The sequence below is a fragment of the Phascolarctos cinereus genome, unplaced genomic scaffold (genome assembly GCF_003287225.1).
Source record: "Phascolarctos cinereus isolate Bilbo 61053 unplaced genomic scaffold, phaCin_HiC Scaffold_726;HRSCAF=1367, whole genome shotgun sequence".
Lineage (NCBI taxonomy): Eukaryota > Metazoa > Chordata > Mammalia > Diprotodontia > Phascolarctidae > Phascolarctos > Phascolarctos cinereus.
Genome location: NW_027556098.1, coordinates 129,897,946 through 129,916,840, shown reverse-complemented (window position 1 = coordinate 129,916,840; position 18,895 = coordinate 129,897,946). Strand labels below are relative to the sequence as shown.

The 18,895-nt window shown below is 40.6% G+C and overlaps 1 protein-coding gene across 1 annotated transcript in view; it reads right to left on the bottom strand.

Moving 5' to 3' along the window:
- Positions 1-18,895, bottom strand: part of CLSTN2 (calsyntenin 2) — a 225,360-nt gene that overhangs the window by 17,458 nt on the left and 189,007 nt on the right. Inside the window, exons 8-9 of the mRNA XM_020986139.2 lie at positions 18,699-18,865; positions 9,618-9,766 (exon numbers count right to left, since the gene is read on the bottom strand). Of these exons, the coding sequence (XP_020841798.2) occupies positions 9,618-9,766; positions 18,699-18,865 (316 nt within the window). The remainder of the gene's footprint in view (positions 1-9,617; positions 9,767-18,698; positions 18,866-18,895) is intronic.

Here is an 18,895-nt window from a genome sequence, read left to right as displayed (position 1 = left end):
ATAGGAAAAATAGGTTGGAAATATATTGTGGAGGGCTTGAATGCCAGACTAAAGAGTAGGCTATGGAAAGGTTCATAAGGAGGGTAGTTGCATAATGGATGATGAACTTTAGGAAGATTACTCTGGCACCATGAATGGACTAGAGACAAGAGAGATGAGAAGTGATACAGGTTGGGAGGCTATTGTTATGAAGGCCTTACTCAGGGGAAGTAGAAAAGGAAAGGTGAGGACAAATGACAGAAATATTTTAGAAGTAGAATCAACAGGATTGAGCAACTGACTAGATGTAAAGAGAGGAAGGGAACTGAAGAGGATTCCTTGATATCTAGCTTGGGTGATTAGGGAAGTCAGAGAAAGGATCTGGTTTGGGGGCGACAAAGTGGGATTAATTCAGCTTTGGACATGTTAAGTTTGAGATGCTGACAGGATAACTAGATGATAATTATCCAATTATCTCCAGGTTGGACATGTGAGTCTGGAGCCTGAATGATAAACTTGGGAATATTCCACTGGTGGGTAATCAATAGTTGAAGTTGCAGAAGTGGTTGCCAGTGACTAGAATATTGAGTTAGAATAGAATGTTGTAGACAAACTGTTGTGTAGGTGGGAGATTTATTAGGTAGGAGGAGGAGGAGGAGGTTTAAACCAACAAAGAAAACATGAAGAGTGGTCAGAGACATAGAAGAAAAACTAGAAGCTTTAATATCCCAGAAGCTAAAGGAGAAAAAGAGTTTTATGAGAGAGAGGATGACAAATGTTTCAGAGAAGGTAAGGAGGAGGAGACCTGGGAACACACACACACACACACACACACACACACACACACATAATATGATTTGATAATTATGAGGTCATTGGTGACCTACACAAAAACAATTTCAGCTAAGCGGAAAACCAGATTGCAAGGTGTTAAGGAATGAATGGGAGGTGAAGAAGTGGAGGCATAATGAATTTAGACAATCTTGTTGAGAAGACTTGGTGAAAACAGAAATATTGGATGATAGTTCAAAAAAGGGAATGGAGTATGGCAAAGAATTTATTTTTTAGAGCAGAGGAAGCTTAAATTGTAAGGAGAGATTAAAGATGCCTAAGAAAGGAAATGACTGATAAAGCCAGGTCCAAGGGGAAGTAGGAGGGAATGGGATCAAGGCATAGATGGAAAGGTGATTCTGGAAAGGAGGGACAATTCTTCCCCTCTTGGACTGGAGGAAAGCAAGAAAGGATGGGTGAAAATATAAACATATTGAGGTAGAGTAGAACAAAGTTGAGAGAGCTCATGTTTCACGCTGCTCAGTAAAGTAGGCAGCGGACCTGGCTTTTGAGAGTGAGGGAAAGTGGATATAGAGTTGAAATTATTGAGGAAAGTGGTAATGGTTTGAAGTGTCCATTTCAGCGCATTTGCTGAGCAAATAAGAGATGATGAAAAGGGTTGTTGAACAGTAGTAAAGGTCTAACTAAAGTTAACATGAATTTGTAGTGCTTTTGCAACACTTCTGAGTAATTCTTGGCAGTCTAGGAATGGCAGTGGAAAAAGCTTGCGGTGGCCTTTCTCCAAAGTTGGGAATTGGGAGGGCAGGTCACAGGCATGAGGGATTGCAGTGGCCTAGCAAGAGTGTCAGTGAAATGACTGTCTACGTTGGCAAGGAGACTAGGGAAGCAACAGGGATCTTGAGGTACTGGGAGAACGGGTGGAACAGGGACACGAACAAGGCAAAGAGGAGTGAAGCAATGGGAGGTAGAGGATATGGACTTGGGCTTAAGTTTTCTGAGGTTCAGCTGTCATATTTGTAAAATGAGAGGGTTGAACTAGATGGCCTCTATGGTCCCTTCCAGCCCTGCCATTATAATGTTATGGAATGGGAATTTCAGAATCTTGAGAGATCGAAGTGAGTTCTGAGCAGAATCCAAGGTGTGGCTTATAGTTTTGGAGAAAAGATATAAGTGTTAGAAAGGTCCAAGAACTGTGAAGCCATGATGTTGAAACATTTGTCAAGATGAACAGTGTGACTTACATAGGGTTCTAATAAAATTATTTTTTTCCTCTAGTTTTCTAGCATGTAACATTTTCAGAACAGCAAATTAGGAAAAATGAAGATGGGAAGGTCAATTTACTAGCTAAGAAAGGGAGGAGAGAGAAATTTAAATTGATACAATTATCGAAGCATTTATTAGTCTGAGGGCATTCAGTGTGGAGACAAACACTCTTCAAAAGCTCGTGAAGACATCATTGTATTTATATTTAGCACAGTGAAATAAAGGATGGGCATAAGGACTCCCATGAGTTACCAATAAGAATTATTTTTGGTATTTTCTGTTTGAGGAGGCAGGGGTTAGCCTTTGATTATTTGGAAGATTCAGTTACCTTGGGCAAGATATTTAACCTCTTGGGGCCTTAGTTCTGGCTTTGACATTCTATGATTCTGGGGCTTCTCATTCCCAATGGTGTTGGCATTATTATATTTATAATCCTCTTCACAATGATATAGTTAAATCACCTGAATCTCTCCCTGATTGCCTCTGGATAATTCAAATGCCACCTTCTCCTTCTCCATTGCCATTTATTTTTACTTTGATTAACCTGCACTGTGGGCAGTTTTTCCTCTGATGTATACCTAAATCTCTCTAAGACCTCATTCTGTGCCTTAGTACTCTTTATGTCTCCTTTCTACCCCAACTCCACCAGAAATTCATGCCTATCTAAATATTGCTTACCCTGAAATACCCCCATTTTATTGGATATTTCTTCTATTCTCAGCAGGCTGAGTTTCTCTGGTGCAGAATCCTGTTTTGATCAGTTGGGGCTTACAGACTCTCCCTCCAGAAAGGCTGAACTTTGGTGACAACTTGTGGGGGGCTCCTCTAAGCAACTGAGTTCAAAGGAAAATTTATTACTAAAGCTATCAGAAGGGATTTACAGAGATCAGCCTGCCAGTAGAAATGGAAATATTCTTATATGATCAACATGCAACTCTTAAACATTTAATTAATGTTAAACTGAGTAATCAATGGCATGGTTAATTTGGTAGAAGGTAATTGTTATGAACATTATTATTAGGTATGCAAATTGTTATCTAACAAGCTGGATAGAGCCATGTTGCTAAATGAGACCCCAGAGCTAAACCATCCTTATCTACTGTGTGTTTTATTTCCCTTTAAGGATATCACAAGAGTGTTGTTTCTAGGTAGTACTGGTAGTTTATGCTGTTTAGAAATATGCTCCTTTGTCTTACAATACATAGATCCCGACTCTTCCCTGGCCGAGGGGAAGGACATGCTCTGTTGTTCCTCAGCTGCTTTCCAAATTCTCAGGTGAGCTGAAACTGACAACTACCAGGGTGAGCTGCTTGTCAAAAAGCTGTACGTCCAGTGGCGTCAGAATGTAAGTGTTTGAGGGGTTAGGGAATCACCATCGTGCTGCTTCTAGAATGCCAAGGGAGAGTGGGACTATGCAAAATCTACTGACCAATGTACCTTGATAGAAGAGTATGTGCCTGTCGGGGAAGCCTAATTCTCTCCTCACTCCTTCTCAGGTAAATACTCAGAAGACTCCCCTTTATTTTGAGACACAATCCTGTCATAAGGATTGCTTATTACTATAGTGGAAGGAGTGCTGGATTTGGAAGGGGCTGTGAGTTGAAATACCACCTCTGCCACTTATTACCTGTGTGACCTCGGACAAATCATTTAACCGCTCTGGGCCTCAGTTTCCTCATCTGTAAAATGGGGCTATTGTATTAGATGATTTCTATTATTGTCCCTTCCATTCTAAATCTGTGATCCTCTGGAAAGTTACATGGACCTAGACTCTGAGTTTTTGCTTAGAAGCAACTTAGTGGGAGGCTGTGCTACATTGGCCACAACTCTTTTAAAAAAAATAGGGTTGTCTAAAGAGGGTTTAGGACCCTCATAGGCTCTGGAGGCAGGGGCCATTAATGAATAAAGGAAGAAGTGCTCCCCTTCCTCTTCTAGCTGGGGCTCATTCATCAAATTAGATTTCATTGTTAGAAAGCTGTTAGAACACAGAATTTGGCCTTTGGCCAAATCATGGCCACTAAATCTGCCCTCTGTACCCCCCCCCCCATATCCCATTTCTGAACTTCTCACTCCACTCCTGGTGTCTCTATTTCCCCTTTTCAAGTTCTAATCTTGCAGTCCCATTTTCAAGTAGCCTCTCAGTTACCTGCCATAGCTAGAAAAGTATCTTATGGACTAATAAGCTAATTCTCTGTTGCATGTGTATAAATAATAGTTTTGCTTTTTATCTAATTCACACAATTAAAAAAATAGTTCAACAAAGATGTTAAGTACCTGCTAGGGGCAAACCACTTTGTTAGGTACTAAGGTAGGGACGCAAGGATGAAGAATGACAGTCCCTTTCCTCAAGGAATTAGTCATGTAATTGGGGGGCATATAGGATACATACATAAATAAGCATGGCACAAGGTACATTATGACAAGGGCAAAGAAGAGATCAATACAAAATTGATCTTAGGAAAATTTGAGGTAGGAGGAGATCACTTTTAGCTGGGGGGAGGAGGGGTCAGGGACAGTTTTATGTGGCACCTGAACTATGCCTTGAATAAGAAAAAATAATTTAAGAGGTAGAGATGAGGAGATAGCACACAGACAGCTAGTGTGAATAAACAAAGGGTAGGAGAATGGGGGGAAATAGTCTGGGAAATAGGTAAGTAACCTCGTCAGTCTCGAATGTAGTGTATGCCAAGTGGTGTAATATGTGGTAGGGTGAACCATCATTTAAGGCCTTCAAAATTAGGCTAAAGAATTTGTGATTTATTCTAGAGGCAATGGGGAGGCACAAGAAATTTTTAAGCAGGGGAGTAATATAGATAGTTCTAGTTGGGCAATGCTACTATTTCCTTCCTTCCTTCTCTCTCTTCCTCCTCCCCCCCCGTCCACATGGGGAGTCATACCTTTACATGTGGGTGCTCCATCCAAAGGAGTATAAATTTTGATTGCTTATACTTCTCAAGATATCTTGGGGTTTGGAAATGGTCAATTTTTTTTCTTCCCTATTTATTTATTTTATCATTTCCCCCCTCCACCCCAAGTGGGACAATTAACCCTTTTGTCTCATGTAGTTTTAATTTATGATTTCTTGAAATATAGCTCTGAAAAACCAGGCTTTGATAAAGCCCATTGGGATTCAGATGGAGCTACCTGACTATGCCTTTAAACCTAAATCATTCTGGCTCTCAGTGATTGGCTAATAATAGGTCCCAGTCCAAGCCTCACTTGCTCATTGTTTGGGTTTTGATGGCTCAGAGCAAGTGCAAACAGCAATTGTTCCTGTTCTAGCCAGAAACCCTGGCCAGGATCTTCCCCTCCCAGACTGATTCTTTTGAGAAGACGAACTAGGCCATCTTTTGCCTCAATTCTTACCTATTCTTTAATCACTGAATGGGGGTTGCCTCAGACAAACAGACCTGGGAAAGACCTTAGCTTTCTTACTGCATCTGGGTGTCCTGCCCTATATCTTGCCACTGGAAACCAAATGACTTTGGAGGAGAGAATGAGGCTGATGACTCACTTAAATCCAATTCACTTGCAAGTCAAGACATCACCCTCCTGATGTCATTGGTCCTCTTTGGGAATGAAGAATAAACAACAAAAACAACATAGCTAGACCTGTGTATTAGAAAGATTTATTTTAGCAGCTACCTAAAGGATAGTTGGAGAAGACTACAGGCAAGGAGACCAGTTAGGAAACATTTATAACAGACTACTTAAGAGGCCCTTGAGAATAGGGCCAGACGATCAGTGATACAAAGCTGGATAGGACCTTGAAAGTCACCTAGTTCAGAGGGCTGAGCCAAGATGGCGGAGTGAAAGCAGTGACTTGCTTGAGCTCTCCTGCAAACCTCTCCAAATACTCATAAAAAATGGCTCTAAACAAATTCTGAAGCAGCAGAACCCACAAAAAGACAGAGTGAAACAAATTTCCAGCCCAAGACAACCTGGATGATTGATCAGAAAGGTGTATTGCGCTGGGCTGGGCAGTGCGGCGTGGGCACGCAGGCCTCAGTGAACCTGGAGCAGGCCTCAGAGGACTGAATCTCGGGCAGCTGTGGCTGTTTCCAGACTCCTCAATCCACGAACGCCAAAGACAACTTAGAAGGTCAGTGGGAAAAGTCTGTTTCTGTCGGTGCTGAGACAGGAAGTTGGGGTTTCAGCTCCATTCCCCAAGAGCGGGCCGGGGGGGGCAGCTGCTTCCTGAGCCTCCGGCCCACAGACTGAAGGGGAATCCAGTGGCTGATCAGAGAGGGATTGCAGGGATCTCTTTGCCAGTGCTGAGGCAGGAATCTCTTGCTTTGCCCTGTTTGGATCTGGGTCACAGTTCTGGGGCAGTGCTGGGTGAGGAGGAGCTGCGTGGTGGAGCTTGAGTGGCTGTGGAGAGGAACCCTCCTCACAGTTACAGGACAGAAAGGAATACTTGTGGTCACAGGCCAGGAAAGGAGTAAACACCTCGCCCCTTATCATACCACCTTGGAAGAACTGAAAATTTATAGGTCCCTACAAGTATCTCTGAAAATACCTGTACAAACCCCTGAAGCTTGGGACAATACATTCTCCACATTGGAAGCAGACTCTTACCTTAACAAAGAGTTTAAAACTCAAGTAATTGGCTGGGATCATGAGCAAGCAGCAAAAAGAGTCAGACTATATTATCTTACTTTGGTGAAAAAGAAGATCAAAATATACAACCAGAAGAAGACAACAAAGTCAAAGCTCCTACATCCAAAGCCTCCAAGAAAAATATGAATCAGTCCCAGGCCTTGGAAGAGCTCAAAAGGGATTTTGAGAAGCAAGTAAGGGAAGTAGAGAAAATGAGAGTGATGCAAGAAAATCAAAAAACAAGTCAACAGCTTGCTAAAGGAGACCCAAAAAATACTGAAGAAAATAACACCTTAAAAAATAGCCTAACCCAAATGGCAAAAGAGGTCCAAAAAGCCAATGAGGAGAAGAATGCCCTAAAAAGAAAAATTGGCCGAATGGAAAAGGAAGTCCAAAAGATTACTGAAGAAAATACTTCCTTAAAAATTAGAATAGAGCAATTGGAAGCTACTGACTTTATGAGAAATCAAAACACTGTAAAACAAATCCAAAAGAATGAAAAATTACAAAACAATGTGAAATATCTCATTGGAAAAACAACTGACCTGGAAAATAGATCTAGGAGAGAGAATTTAAAAATTATTGGACTATCTGAAAGCCATGATCAAAAAAAGAGCCTAGACATCATCTTTCAAGAAATTATCAAGGAAAACTGCCCTGATATTCTAGAACCAGAGGGCAAAATAGAAATTGAAAGAATCCACAGATCTCCTCCTGAAAGAGATCCCCAAAGGAAAACTTCTAGGAATATTGTAGCCAAATTCCAGAGTTCCCAGGTCAAGGAGAAAATGTTACAAGCTGCCAGAAGGAAACAGTTCAAGTACTGTGGAAACACAATCAGTATAACACAAGATTTATCAGCTTCTACATTAAAGGACCGCAGGGCATGGGCAAAGGAGATAGGATAACAATCAAGAATCACCTACCCAGCAAAACTGAGTATAATCCTTCAGGGGAAAAAATGTTCATTCAGTGAAATAGAGGACTTTCAAGCATTCTTGATGAAAAGACCAGAGCTGAATAGAAAATTGACTTTCAAATACAGGACTGAAGTGGAACATGAAGAGTAAACAGGAAGAGAAATCATAAGAGACTTATTAAGATTGAACTGTTTACATTCCTGCATGGAAAGATGATATTTATAACTCATGAGACTTTGTCAGTATTAGGGTAGTTGAGGAAAAAAATTATATGTATGTAATGTATAGATAGATAGAGAGAGAGGGCACAGGGTGAGTTGAAGATTAAGGGGTCATATCTGGAGAATAAAATTAAGGGATGAGAGAGGATGATACTCAGAGAAGAAAGGGGAGGTAGAATGGGGTAAATTATCTCAGAAAAAAAAAACAGAAAAGAAAAGTGGAGGGGAAACAGGGGAAGGTGAGAGGGAATGAGTGAATCTTATTCTCATAGGATTTGGCTTAAGGAGGGAATAACATACACATTCAATTGGGTATGGAAATCTGTCTTACCCTACAGGAAAATAGGGGGAGAAGGGGACAAGAGAGCAGGGGGATGATAGAGAGGAGGGCAGATTGGGAAAGGGAGTAATCAGAAGTAAATACTTCTGAGGAGGGACAGGGTCAAAAGAAAGAATAGAATAAATGGGAGGGCAGGATAGAATTAAGGGAAATAGAGTTAGTTTTTCACAACATGTCTAGTATGGACGTGTTTTGCATAACTGCACATGTACAACCTATATTGAGTTGCTTGCCTTTTCAATGAGGGTGGGTGGGGAGGGAGGAAGAGAGAAAATTTGAAACCTAAAGTTTTAAAAACATACGTTTAAAAAAAATGTTTTCACATGCTACTGGGAAATAAGAAATACAGGAAATGGGGTACAGATTCTATCCTGCCCTACAGGAAAATAGAAGGGGAAGGGGAAAAGAGAAGGGGAGAGAGATAGAAGAGAGGACAGACTAGGGGAAGGGATATTCAGAATGCATGCCATCTTAGTGTGGGAGGAGGTGGGAGATGGGATATAAATTTGGAATTCAAAAACTTGTGGGAGTGAATGTTAAAAGCTAAAAATAAATAAATTTATATTAAAACAAAAGTCACCTAGTTCAGCCCTTTCATTTTCTAGATGAGAAAAGTTAAGATCCAGAGGTGGGAAGTGACTCGCTCAAGGTCATACAAAGAATGTCACACAGTCTGTGACTTCTCCTTAGCCTTCAGATCTTTTACAGCTCCAAAACAGTGGCCTAGTACCTAGTAGATATTCAATAAATATTTGTTGATCAAATGATTGACATACTTTAATTCAATAAATATTTGTTAAGTACTTACTATGCACCAGGCATTACGCTAAGCACTAAGGATACAAAAAGAGGCAAAAGACAGTCCCCTGCCCTCAAGGAGCTTGCAATCCAATAAGGGAGACAACATGCAAATAGATATATGCTTATTCCTGCTGTGGTGTTAGATGGCAAGGTTTAGCCTTCCCAGTTTTATTTACATTGGGATAAGGGACAGAGAAAATGAAAAACTAAGTCTCCCAAGAAAGGGGGCTTTAGTGGTGGAATATTAGGTCAAACAAACTGCTACAGAACAATGACAGAGGTAGTTTTGAGTAAAGGCACCTTCCCAGGGCTCCTTAAATTAGGCCATCCATATATGCGGCTATGTATTTGGTTCTTGGATTTAGAATGGACCCATACTGCTATTATAGTAGGCACAATTGACAAAATGAAGACCAGAATATTCTAAGCAGTAAAACAAAAGATTTCCTGAAAAGTAAAATTAAATAATGAATTTTTAAATAGATTTACATAGGCCTCTTCAGATACTTAGAAAATTGGATCAATCCCTTTTCCAAAGGAGAAGAATAACACTGTAGGTATAGAAAAGTGACCATTTGCTGAATGCTTAGTAGATGGTATTTTTTTTCTCTTAGGAACATTGATTTCCCTCTTCCCAATTCTTATGGCAAGTACACTTTTGCAGCATGATGGATTTAATGGGTTTGATGGAGTTGAACTTACTGGACTTTTGATGACACTTTGAGCCTCCTGACTCCTGCGGTGGGGAATTGCCTGGAGTTGATATAGGACACTTTCTGGAGAGCCTGATTTATATTCCCGATGTCTTCTCCTTCCATGACAAGAACTGACTGGGAAGGATTGAAGTGATACTAGAAGAAATGTATATGATTAGTATAAAAGATGGCACACAACACCTACCCAATAGTAGTCAAAGAGACATATCTTTGAGGAAAGGTCTGCAATATAACTCTAGAACCTAAATGTCTACCAAATGTCACATACATAAATATAGTAATCTATTAATTATTTGCATGTGTGTTATCTACTCTGGATTATTGCCAGCAGAGCTTTAAACCCACACTGGAATTTCTCTGCCACCTGGTAAACTGGGGCTATTTTTTCTTGGCATTTGTGCAGAGAAAATTTGAATATTAGCTGTAGCCAAAAGACAAGAAAAAACTGTAAAATATCATAATGTATTTGAAAACTCAAATATTCATTGTTGTTGGAATATCCACTGCTCTGTGCCATCTGCTTTCTCTTAGCACAGAGAATTAAGTGTTGACCATGGCTTGCTGTTGGTTATTGATTTTGTCACAATCCTTAGCCATAAATATTTCCAATAATAGTGTTAGAGCAAATGTCAAGCAGCAAGACTTCAAGAGATCTAAAGAAGTCTTTGGGATGGTGACTGGACTTGAGGTTTCATTGGCTTAGGGAACTACCAGATGAGGAAAATTCCCTATTCCAATGCAGGCTTGACATTTATCTACTTAGAACATTTTATCATTTATCTGCTATTTATTATCTTAGAACACTGAGAAGTTGAATGACTTTCCTAGCATCATGCTACATAAATGTCAGGCACAGGACCCAAATACAAGTGTTGAGGACCAGCTCTCTTTCCTTTATGTCACATTGCCATATTCTGTCCACATTCTATATTTTGTAATACTCTAATCATGCCTTGCATTTATATAGCACTTTAAGACTTATACAGTACTTAGTACAAATACCCAAGACTTAACCAAGAGGTTAAATGATTAGGTGTCAGATCCAGACTTAAAACTCGGAGCTCTTGATTCATGTTTAATGTGCTTTTAAAAAGATCTGGTTTTCATTGATATATTTTGTTTTTATATCATCTTCATTTCTGAATATATTCTTCTTCCTTTCCCCCTTGCCCATGAGCCTTCCCTTGTAACAATAAATAAAAAAGAGGGAAAAAAAGATGAAAAATGAACCAGCACATTGGCTACATCTAACAGAACATACAATATTTCATAGTCATAGTCCTTTATCTCTGCAAAGAGCATAGAGAAGTGAATTTTCCCAACTCTTCTCTGGGACCTTGCTTGGTCATTATATATATATATATATATATATATATATATATATATATATATATATATATATATATATATATATATATATATATGCATAATACATATATATATGCATAATCCATATATTATATATATATGCATATATGTATATATATATATATATATATATATATATATATAAAACCCATCATTCAATTTCTCATTGCTCTTTCTACTAATAACAGTAGCTCACATTTATTCATATAGTGTTTCACAGTTCAAAAAGCACTTGACTCACAACAATCTGCTGAGATAGGTAGTAAGAGTATTTTTTTTATCATCCCCATTTTTCAGATAAAGAAAGTGAGGCTCAGGGAGGTTAAATAGCTCCTCTAGTCACACAAGTTACAAAATATTGGAAAGTAGACTTTAATTCTTTTTATTCTTTACCACAGTTAATAAATATAGTTTTTATGTACCAAAGCCCTACTGAACCTCAGGACAGTACCACATATGGTCACCTTCTCCATAAGTACTAACTGGTGGGGGTACACCATGTCATTCCTTGTGTAAGAACTAATAACAGCTCTCTATTGTTTATCATATTAAACCCCAACTTATTAGCCCGACATCAGCCTTTCCTATCCATTCCTATTTCCCATTACTCCTCAGCCTAGATCCTTTACTCTAATCACACTATTTTCTGTACTACCTACATATGGCATCTATTTTTTCCTTTGGATCTTTGCTCAAGCCTGCCTTCTATCCTTGATTGTACTACTTTCTGCTATCTATCAGTCCTAATTCCTTACTGCCTTGGATGCCCAACCTCCATTGTGAGGTTTTCTGGCCTAACTCTTGGTCAAAGTGATTATTCTTTTCCTGAGTTCTTACAATACTTTGGCATCAAGTTGATACCACACAGTATCTTGTGATTTCTTGTGTACTTCCTTGACTGTACCTTTGTTGAAGAAAAGAAAAAAACATGCACAGTGGATAAAAATAGCAACAGCTTTAACTCTGCTCTCTCAATCCCATGGCAGAAATATGAAAATCAAGCTACAGTAAGGGCAAGAAAATCTAAGACTGCAACATCAGACATCAGGTGACATGGTAAAGCTGGTGGTGTCTTGGCAGACAGGAGGAAGCAGCTTGAAGAAGGGGAGTCCTCAGAGGATGCGTGACAATAATCTCCACTTCACTGTGTTTCTCGGTTCTAGGAATATGATTTTTTTCCTCTCATACCCACTAAGGTAATATGCAAATTTGTTGGCCATGGGAAGCTACCATGGAGTTCTCTGATTGCTGTGTAGTTGGGACAGATGTTTCGGGATGTCAAGCAGGATGCATATCGATTATAGGGCTGCCCAAGGTCAGGCATCCCTAGTGCCCACTTTCACTCGTGACTTGAGATGTCAGTCTGAGAGGACTAGTCGTCAGCACACTGGTATCTACAGGAGTCTTCTGTTTCCTTTGGTTTCTTTCTGTCACTCTGCCAAACCCACTCAGTGGCAACAGATGAAGACCAGCAGCTAGAGAGGAACCCCTCACACTGTTGACATTTCACAACTGAAAACCTCTCCTAAGTCAGACTGCCAAGACATTAGTGCTTCTGGTTCCCTGCCTTGCACTGGGCTATTGGGAAAGTGACTTATAGAGATGAAACACCAGGAGACACAATTCCATGCAGGTGCTTCATTGTTGAAAGACAATAAGGTGACCCTGAGGGACAGCCTTGGAGGCAAGAAGCCTGGGTTCAAACCTTACCTCTGAAACATGCTGGCTGTGTGACCATGGGTAAGTCATGTAACTTTTCAAGGCTTCAAGCAACATTTTAGTTATAGTGTGATAGCTCACATGGATTGACAAAAGTTTTCCATACTAAGAGTTTCCCTACAGAGTTGAAATCACAGGTCTGAATTCCCCTCCCCAGTAAGAAAGGACTCATATTTCTGTGGGTCTGCTAGGACTATGAGCTTGGATTCAACACAGACTCTGTTAAGAAAGCAAGAAAATAGTTCCAAAAAATCCCTGCAGTGACTGACTAAAAAAATATTCTGGAATATGTGGCAATATGCCAGAAGTGGACACTGGAACATGTCCCAGGATCAGATTGTAGTCTTTCAAACTACAGGCAAACCCTAGTCATTTGGCTCATTTGAATGACACAAGAGTCTGAAATATGGAATTATAGATTTCCTGAGCTGGAAGGGACCTGAAAGATCATCTAATCCAACCCTCTCATTTGACAGGTGTGTTGGACAAATTTATATTTGACAGATGAGGAAACTGAGGTCCAGAGATGTCAAATGACCTCTGGGGTACACAGCTAGTCATAGCATAACTGAGCCTAGAACCTAGTTCTCTTGACTCTCTATGCACTAAATATTACCAGCCCACAAATATTTCTCACCAGTGGGTCAAAAGCTATACAGCTGTAAAGAATGAAGCAAATCAATATTCAATGGATGAAAATCACTAGTTAACACTGGGTCTTATGGCCAGTTTAACTGGATAGCACATCTTTTAGTAAATGATCTTCCCCAAAACCCAGAATGGAGTTGGACTGAGCTTAAGTTAAAAGAGAAGAAATGTTCGACCTGTGATCGGTACTCCACCAGGCAGCCAATAAACATTTTTAAGTGCCTACTTTGTGCCAGGCACTCTGCTAAGCACTGGGGATTTGGGGATACAAAAAAAAAAGTAAAAGATAGACTCTGCTCCCAAAGGGCTCAGTCTAATGGGGGAATCGACATGTAAACAACTGTACCGACAAGTTAGGTGCAGGATAAATTGGAAGTAATCATTAGAGAGAAGGCTTTATCACTGTTACAGAGAATCAAGAAAGGCACCCTGGAGAAGTTGAGGTTTTAGCTAGGACTTGAAGCAAGGCCAGGAGGCAGAGAATTCCAAACCTGAAGAAACCAGGAGCTAGCTCAGCTAAAAAAATCCAGAAAGTCAGTGCTAGACTGGATTTGACCTTGCAGCTTCATCATTCCTCATTCCTTTTTCTACATATGGCTAGATAACAACCTTTGAGTCATCCTCAGCTCTTCATGCTCCATCACTACACATATCCAGTAATTTGCCATGTCCTGTCAACTTTACCCCTGCAGTATCTCTTGAATGTCCCCAGCTTTCTGTTCACAAAGCCACCACCCCAGTTCAGGTCCTCATCACCTGACACCTGGACTATTTCAGTGACTTCCTGACTCATCTCCCTGCCTCAAGTGTTCAATCCATTCTCCACACAACTGCCAAAGCAATATTCCAAAAGTACGGGATTGCCCTCATTCTTCCCTTGCTCAAAATGGTCTTTCTGACTTTTAGGAACAAATATAAACCCCTTCATTTGGCATTTAAAGCCCTTACAGACTATCTTTCCATATTTATCATGCATTACTTCCCTTCACATACTCTGTTGATAGCCAAACCACACATGACATTCCATCTCTGCCTTTGTATTAGCAGCAACTAGGTGGTGCAGTGGTTAAATTGTTGGGCTTGGAAGCAGGAAGATCCAAGTTCAAACCCAGCCCCAGACACTAACTATCTGTGTGACCCTGGGCAAGACTTGTTTGGGGATAATAACAGCACCTAATCTCTCAGAGTTGATCAAATGAGATAATAATTATAAAGTACTTAGCACAGTACCTGGTTCATAGTAAGTACTATATAAATGTTAGTTATTACTATTTTTATTATTATTCCTGTGCTGGGAATGTACTTCATCCTAATTTTTAACTCCTAGTCCCTAAATATCCTTCAAAGCTCAGCTCAAGTGACATTTCCTATATAAGGCCTTTCATGATTCCTCTGTCCCCAGTTACTAGTTTCATTCTCTACCCCAAATTTCTTGTATTTACATATTATATATATATATATATATGTATATATATATATATACACATACACACACACATATAATATGTATATGTGACTATATATGCAATAATATTACATAGAGATAGCTATCTATAGTATGTATATGTGACTGTATATACAGTAATATTACATACAGATAGCTATCTATAGCTATCTATATGTTATGTAGACCATGTATAGTATGTATATGTGACTGTGTAAACAGTAATATTACATACAGATAGCTATCTATAGCTATGTATCTATTTAGTATAGAGGTGGGGAAACTGTGGCCTCAAGGCCACATGTGGCAGGTTCCTCACCCCTGATCTAGTACATACTGTCTTTCCTGAAAGAATGTAAGCTCCTTGAGGGTAATGCCCATCACATTTTTGTCTTTGTATCCCTAGTAACTAGCGAAGTTCCTGGCACATTTGTTGTTGTTCTGTCATTCAGTTGTGTCTGACACTGTGACCCCATGGATTGCAGCCCCAATACTATCCATGATATTTTCTTGTCATAGATACTGGAGTGGTTTGCCATTTCCTTCTCTAGTGGATTAGGGCAAACAGAAGTTGTGACTTACTTAAGGTACAGCTATTAAGTGTCTGAGGCTGATTATGAACTTGGGTCTTCCTGACTCCAGGCCCAGCTTTCTATCCACTGAGCTGCCCCTCCTGGCCCCATAGTTGGTGCTTAATAAATGTATACTGATTGATTATGTATGTTTAGTACTAACATAGGCTACAATCTGCACTGACACAAATACCTATGAATATCCCAACACAACACAGTAATGATATGAAGGAAGATAACCCTAGACTAACATTCTAGGCACTGATTCTCTATGCCTCCCCGCTTGATTCAAACCCAGGGCCTGACTTTAGATTCCATGGTCTTACCACTGCACTATACTCCCTTCTGTATGTCACAGGGGAGGTCCTGATTAAAATAGTTGCTCTTGGCAGTGACAGAACTCGACAGAGGAAGCTTTTCTCTCCTTTGTGAAAATTCACTACCTTCCAGCACCATGCAACCCCTACCCTTTCAGCCTTGTCAAAAGGCTGAAGGATCCATGGTCCATGATGAGTTGGAGATGTTGGGAGTGGGAGAGTCATTACAGAATTAACTTGCCTTCCCTCCTTCATCTCCCACCCATGCTTTCCACAAGTTTCCTATATCAATAACATCTTTGCCCTGATTCTGAAAATTCCTAATTGCGCTCACCTTTCCTGATTTGTCTGATGTATTTGGCACTGTTGACCACTTCTTTCTGGATACTCTCCTCTCTGGGCTTTCATGATACTATTCACCCTCAGTTCTCTTCTTACAGTTTTAATCATTCCTTCCAAAGGAATTACTCCTTAGCTGATGAATCACCTAGATCATGCCCCTGACTCTCCCAAGACTCTATTCTAGGTCCCCACCCCCTCTCTCTTTTTTGTGACTTATCAGTTCCTATGGTGTAAATTATCATCTCTATGCAGATTACTCATGTATCTTTGCATCTAATTCCATTATCTAGACCAATTCTTTTTACAATGTCTGTATTAGAGAAAGCTCCACAGAAACAGTGATTGTGTCTTAGCTAACACAGTGCTTTGCATAGAGCAAGGTAAACTATTAGATTTATAGACTGTTAGAGACCATCTAGAAGTTCTACACTTTCATTTGAAGAGTAGGGAAACTGAGGCCTCAAAGGAATCAGAGAATCTCTAAGGGAAGGACCTCGAAGATCATCTAATCCAGAGGTGGGGAAGCTGTGGCCTTGAGGCCACATGTGACCTGTAGACTGAGCCCAAGTTTTACAGAACAAATCCTTTTATTAAAGGCATTTGTTCTGAGAAGCTTGGATTCAGTCTAAAGGTCACAACCAAGGACCAAGAAGGCCCAGGTTCCTCACCCCTGATCCACCTCCTTTATTTTTACAGATGAGTAAACTGAGGTTCAGAATGGGAAGCAAGTTGCCCAACATTATAGATGCAGAAAGAAACAAAGATAGAACATGACCCCTGTTCCCTTGACCCCCAATCTACTGCTCTTTCCACCGTACCACACTGCCTGCCCTCAGTGGTACATGCAAGGGGATATTTATTTTCTTCTGTACCATGCATGTATCAGTAGTACCAGTTTGCTCTGTCTGGGATTTTGCATTTCCTAATATGGATTCCCTTGTGGAAAGTTTTCTTGCTTTTGTATGTAATCAGCTTGCTTAATTAGACTTTTAGAGAACTGCCAGCTTGATGTTTCTCCATACCTAGCTGGCAGGAAAGCTGAGAGAGTGAATAAAGAGGGTTGAGGCACGGGGATTAGAAAGTTGTTTGCCTAGATAATATATGTGGAGCTTTGCACTATCGAGTAACCATTCGCAGCCTGGGGAATGTAAGGCCTGGGCAAATAGGAAAAGGAACAGAAAGAAGAATGATGATGTCTCTCTCTGGCCCTGATTCTCTGTCCTCAGGTGACCCTGGACAGAGCCCACGTCCAGCTAATGCCAGGGTAGCTCTTGGGCTATCCTGACATCACAGACTGGCTCCTTGTGTTGCTGGGCTATTTCCCTTCCTGCTAGGCTTCTCTCCCAAAGGAGGGAGCATTGTGGATAGAGGGATCAAGCTCCTGATATGCCATCAGGGAGATCTGGATTCAAATCCTATCTGTGACACCTTCTAAGCTTCAGGTTGTTGCTGTTCAGTTATTCAGGTGTGTCCAACTCTTTGTAACCCTGTGGACCATACTGTCCATGGGGTTTTCTTGGCAAGGAGTGGGTTGCCATTTCCTTCTCCAGTAGATTAAGGCAAACAGAGGGGAAGTGACTTGCCCAGGGTCACACAGCTATTTAATGTCTGTGACTAGATTTGAACTCAGGTCTTCCTGACTCCAGACCCAGTACTCTATCCACTGAGCGACTTAGTTGCCTCCTGATCATGACCATGGGTCAACCTTAACCTCCTTAACCTTCAATTCCCTTAACTGTAGAATGGGGATAATAATTACACCTACCCCCTCACAAGGTTTGGGTGATATTCCCCACATATTTTCTAACATGGCCCTCTCTAAATTTTGATATGCTGTATAAATGAAAGTAATTTTTATTTTCTTAATTTTAGAGATGAGGAAATTGAGGCAGCTAGGTGGCACAGTGGATAGAGCACTTGGCCTGGATTCAGGAACACCTGAATTTGAATCCAACCCCAGACACTTACTGGGTGTGTGATCTTGCGCAAATCATCCAGCACCCTACTGCCTCAGTTTCGTCAACTGTGAAATGGGAATAATGATAGCACCTAGGATTGTGGTGAGGACCAAGTGAGATAATATTTGTAAAATGCTTAGCACGGTGCATGGCACGTAGTAGGCCCTATATAAATAGTCGCTACCATCACCATAATTACTGACACAACTTGCTCAGAGGCTGATGGTTTGCAGTGATGGAGCTAGGGACTGAATTAACATCTGACTCTTCATCTTTCCAACAGCCTTGCTGTTGAGTCAGTGACCTCTCACAATCAGTAACACAAGAAGCAATGCTTCCTACCTTTACTGCATCCCAAATAACTGATATCCTTTTAAGTGCTTTAAATCCTAATTAAATCACAAGCTGGCCCCACCCAGAAGCCATTGATAATTAAGATGCTTTTGTACAAGTGCCTGATGACCTGGATGTTTCCAGTGGCTATGGCGCCTCCCTTTCTAGGGTTTACTTCAGATGTCATGGGAACATCTGTCTCTGGGCTGTCATTACTTCTCCGCTAGGACACTTTATTTCCTCTGGATGTTATAGGAAGTCGTGGAGCTTCTGAGAGTACATCGCACTTTGTGTACTCTACGCAGTACACTCCACTTCATAAATCAGTCCAAATGTTATCAAAGACAGTGTCAGTTCATCCCTTACCTTTATTCCTTGGCCGAGACTCTCCAGGGAATTAATATCCAAACCTTCCTTGCAGGCCTGCAAGCAGGAAATCACTTTCTGACTCTCAATTCTTCCTGGGCGGATTGTGAGACTGGCCAGGCTGCCGTGGAAATACTGAGCAAACCGTGGTTTTGTGACTTCGCCTCCTGTGAGAGAAGCAGCACAGGGTGTTATCC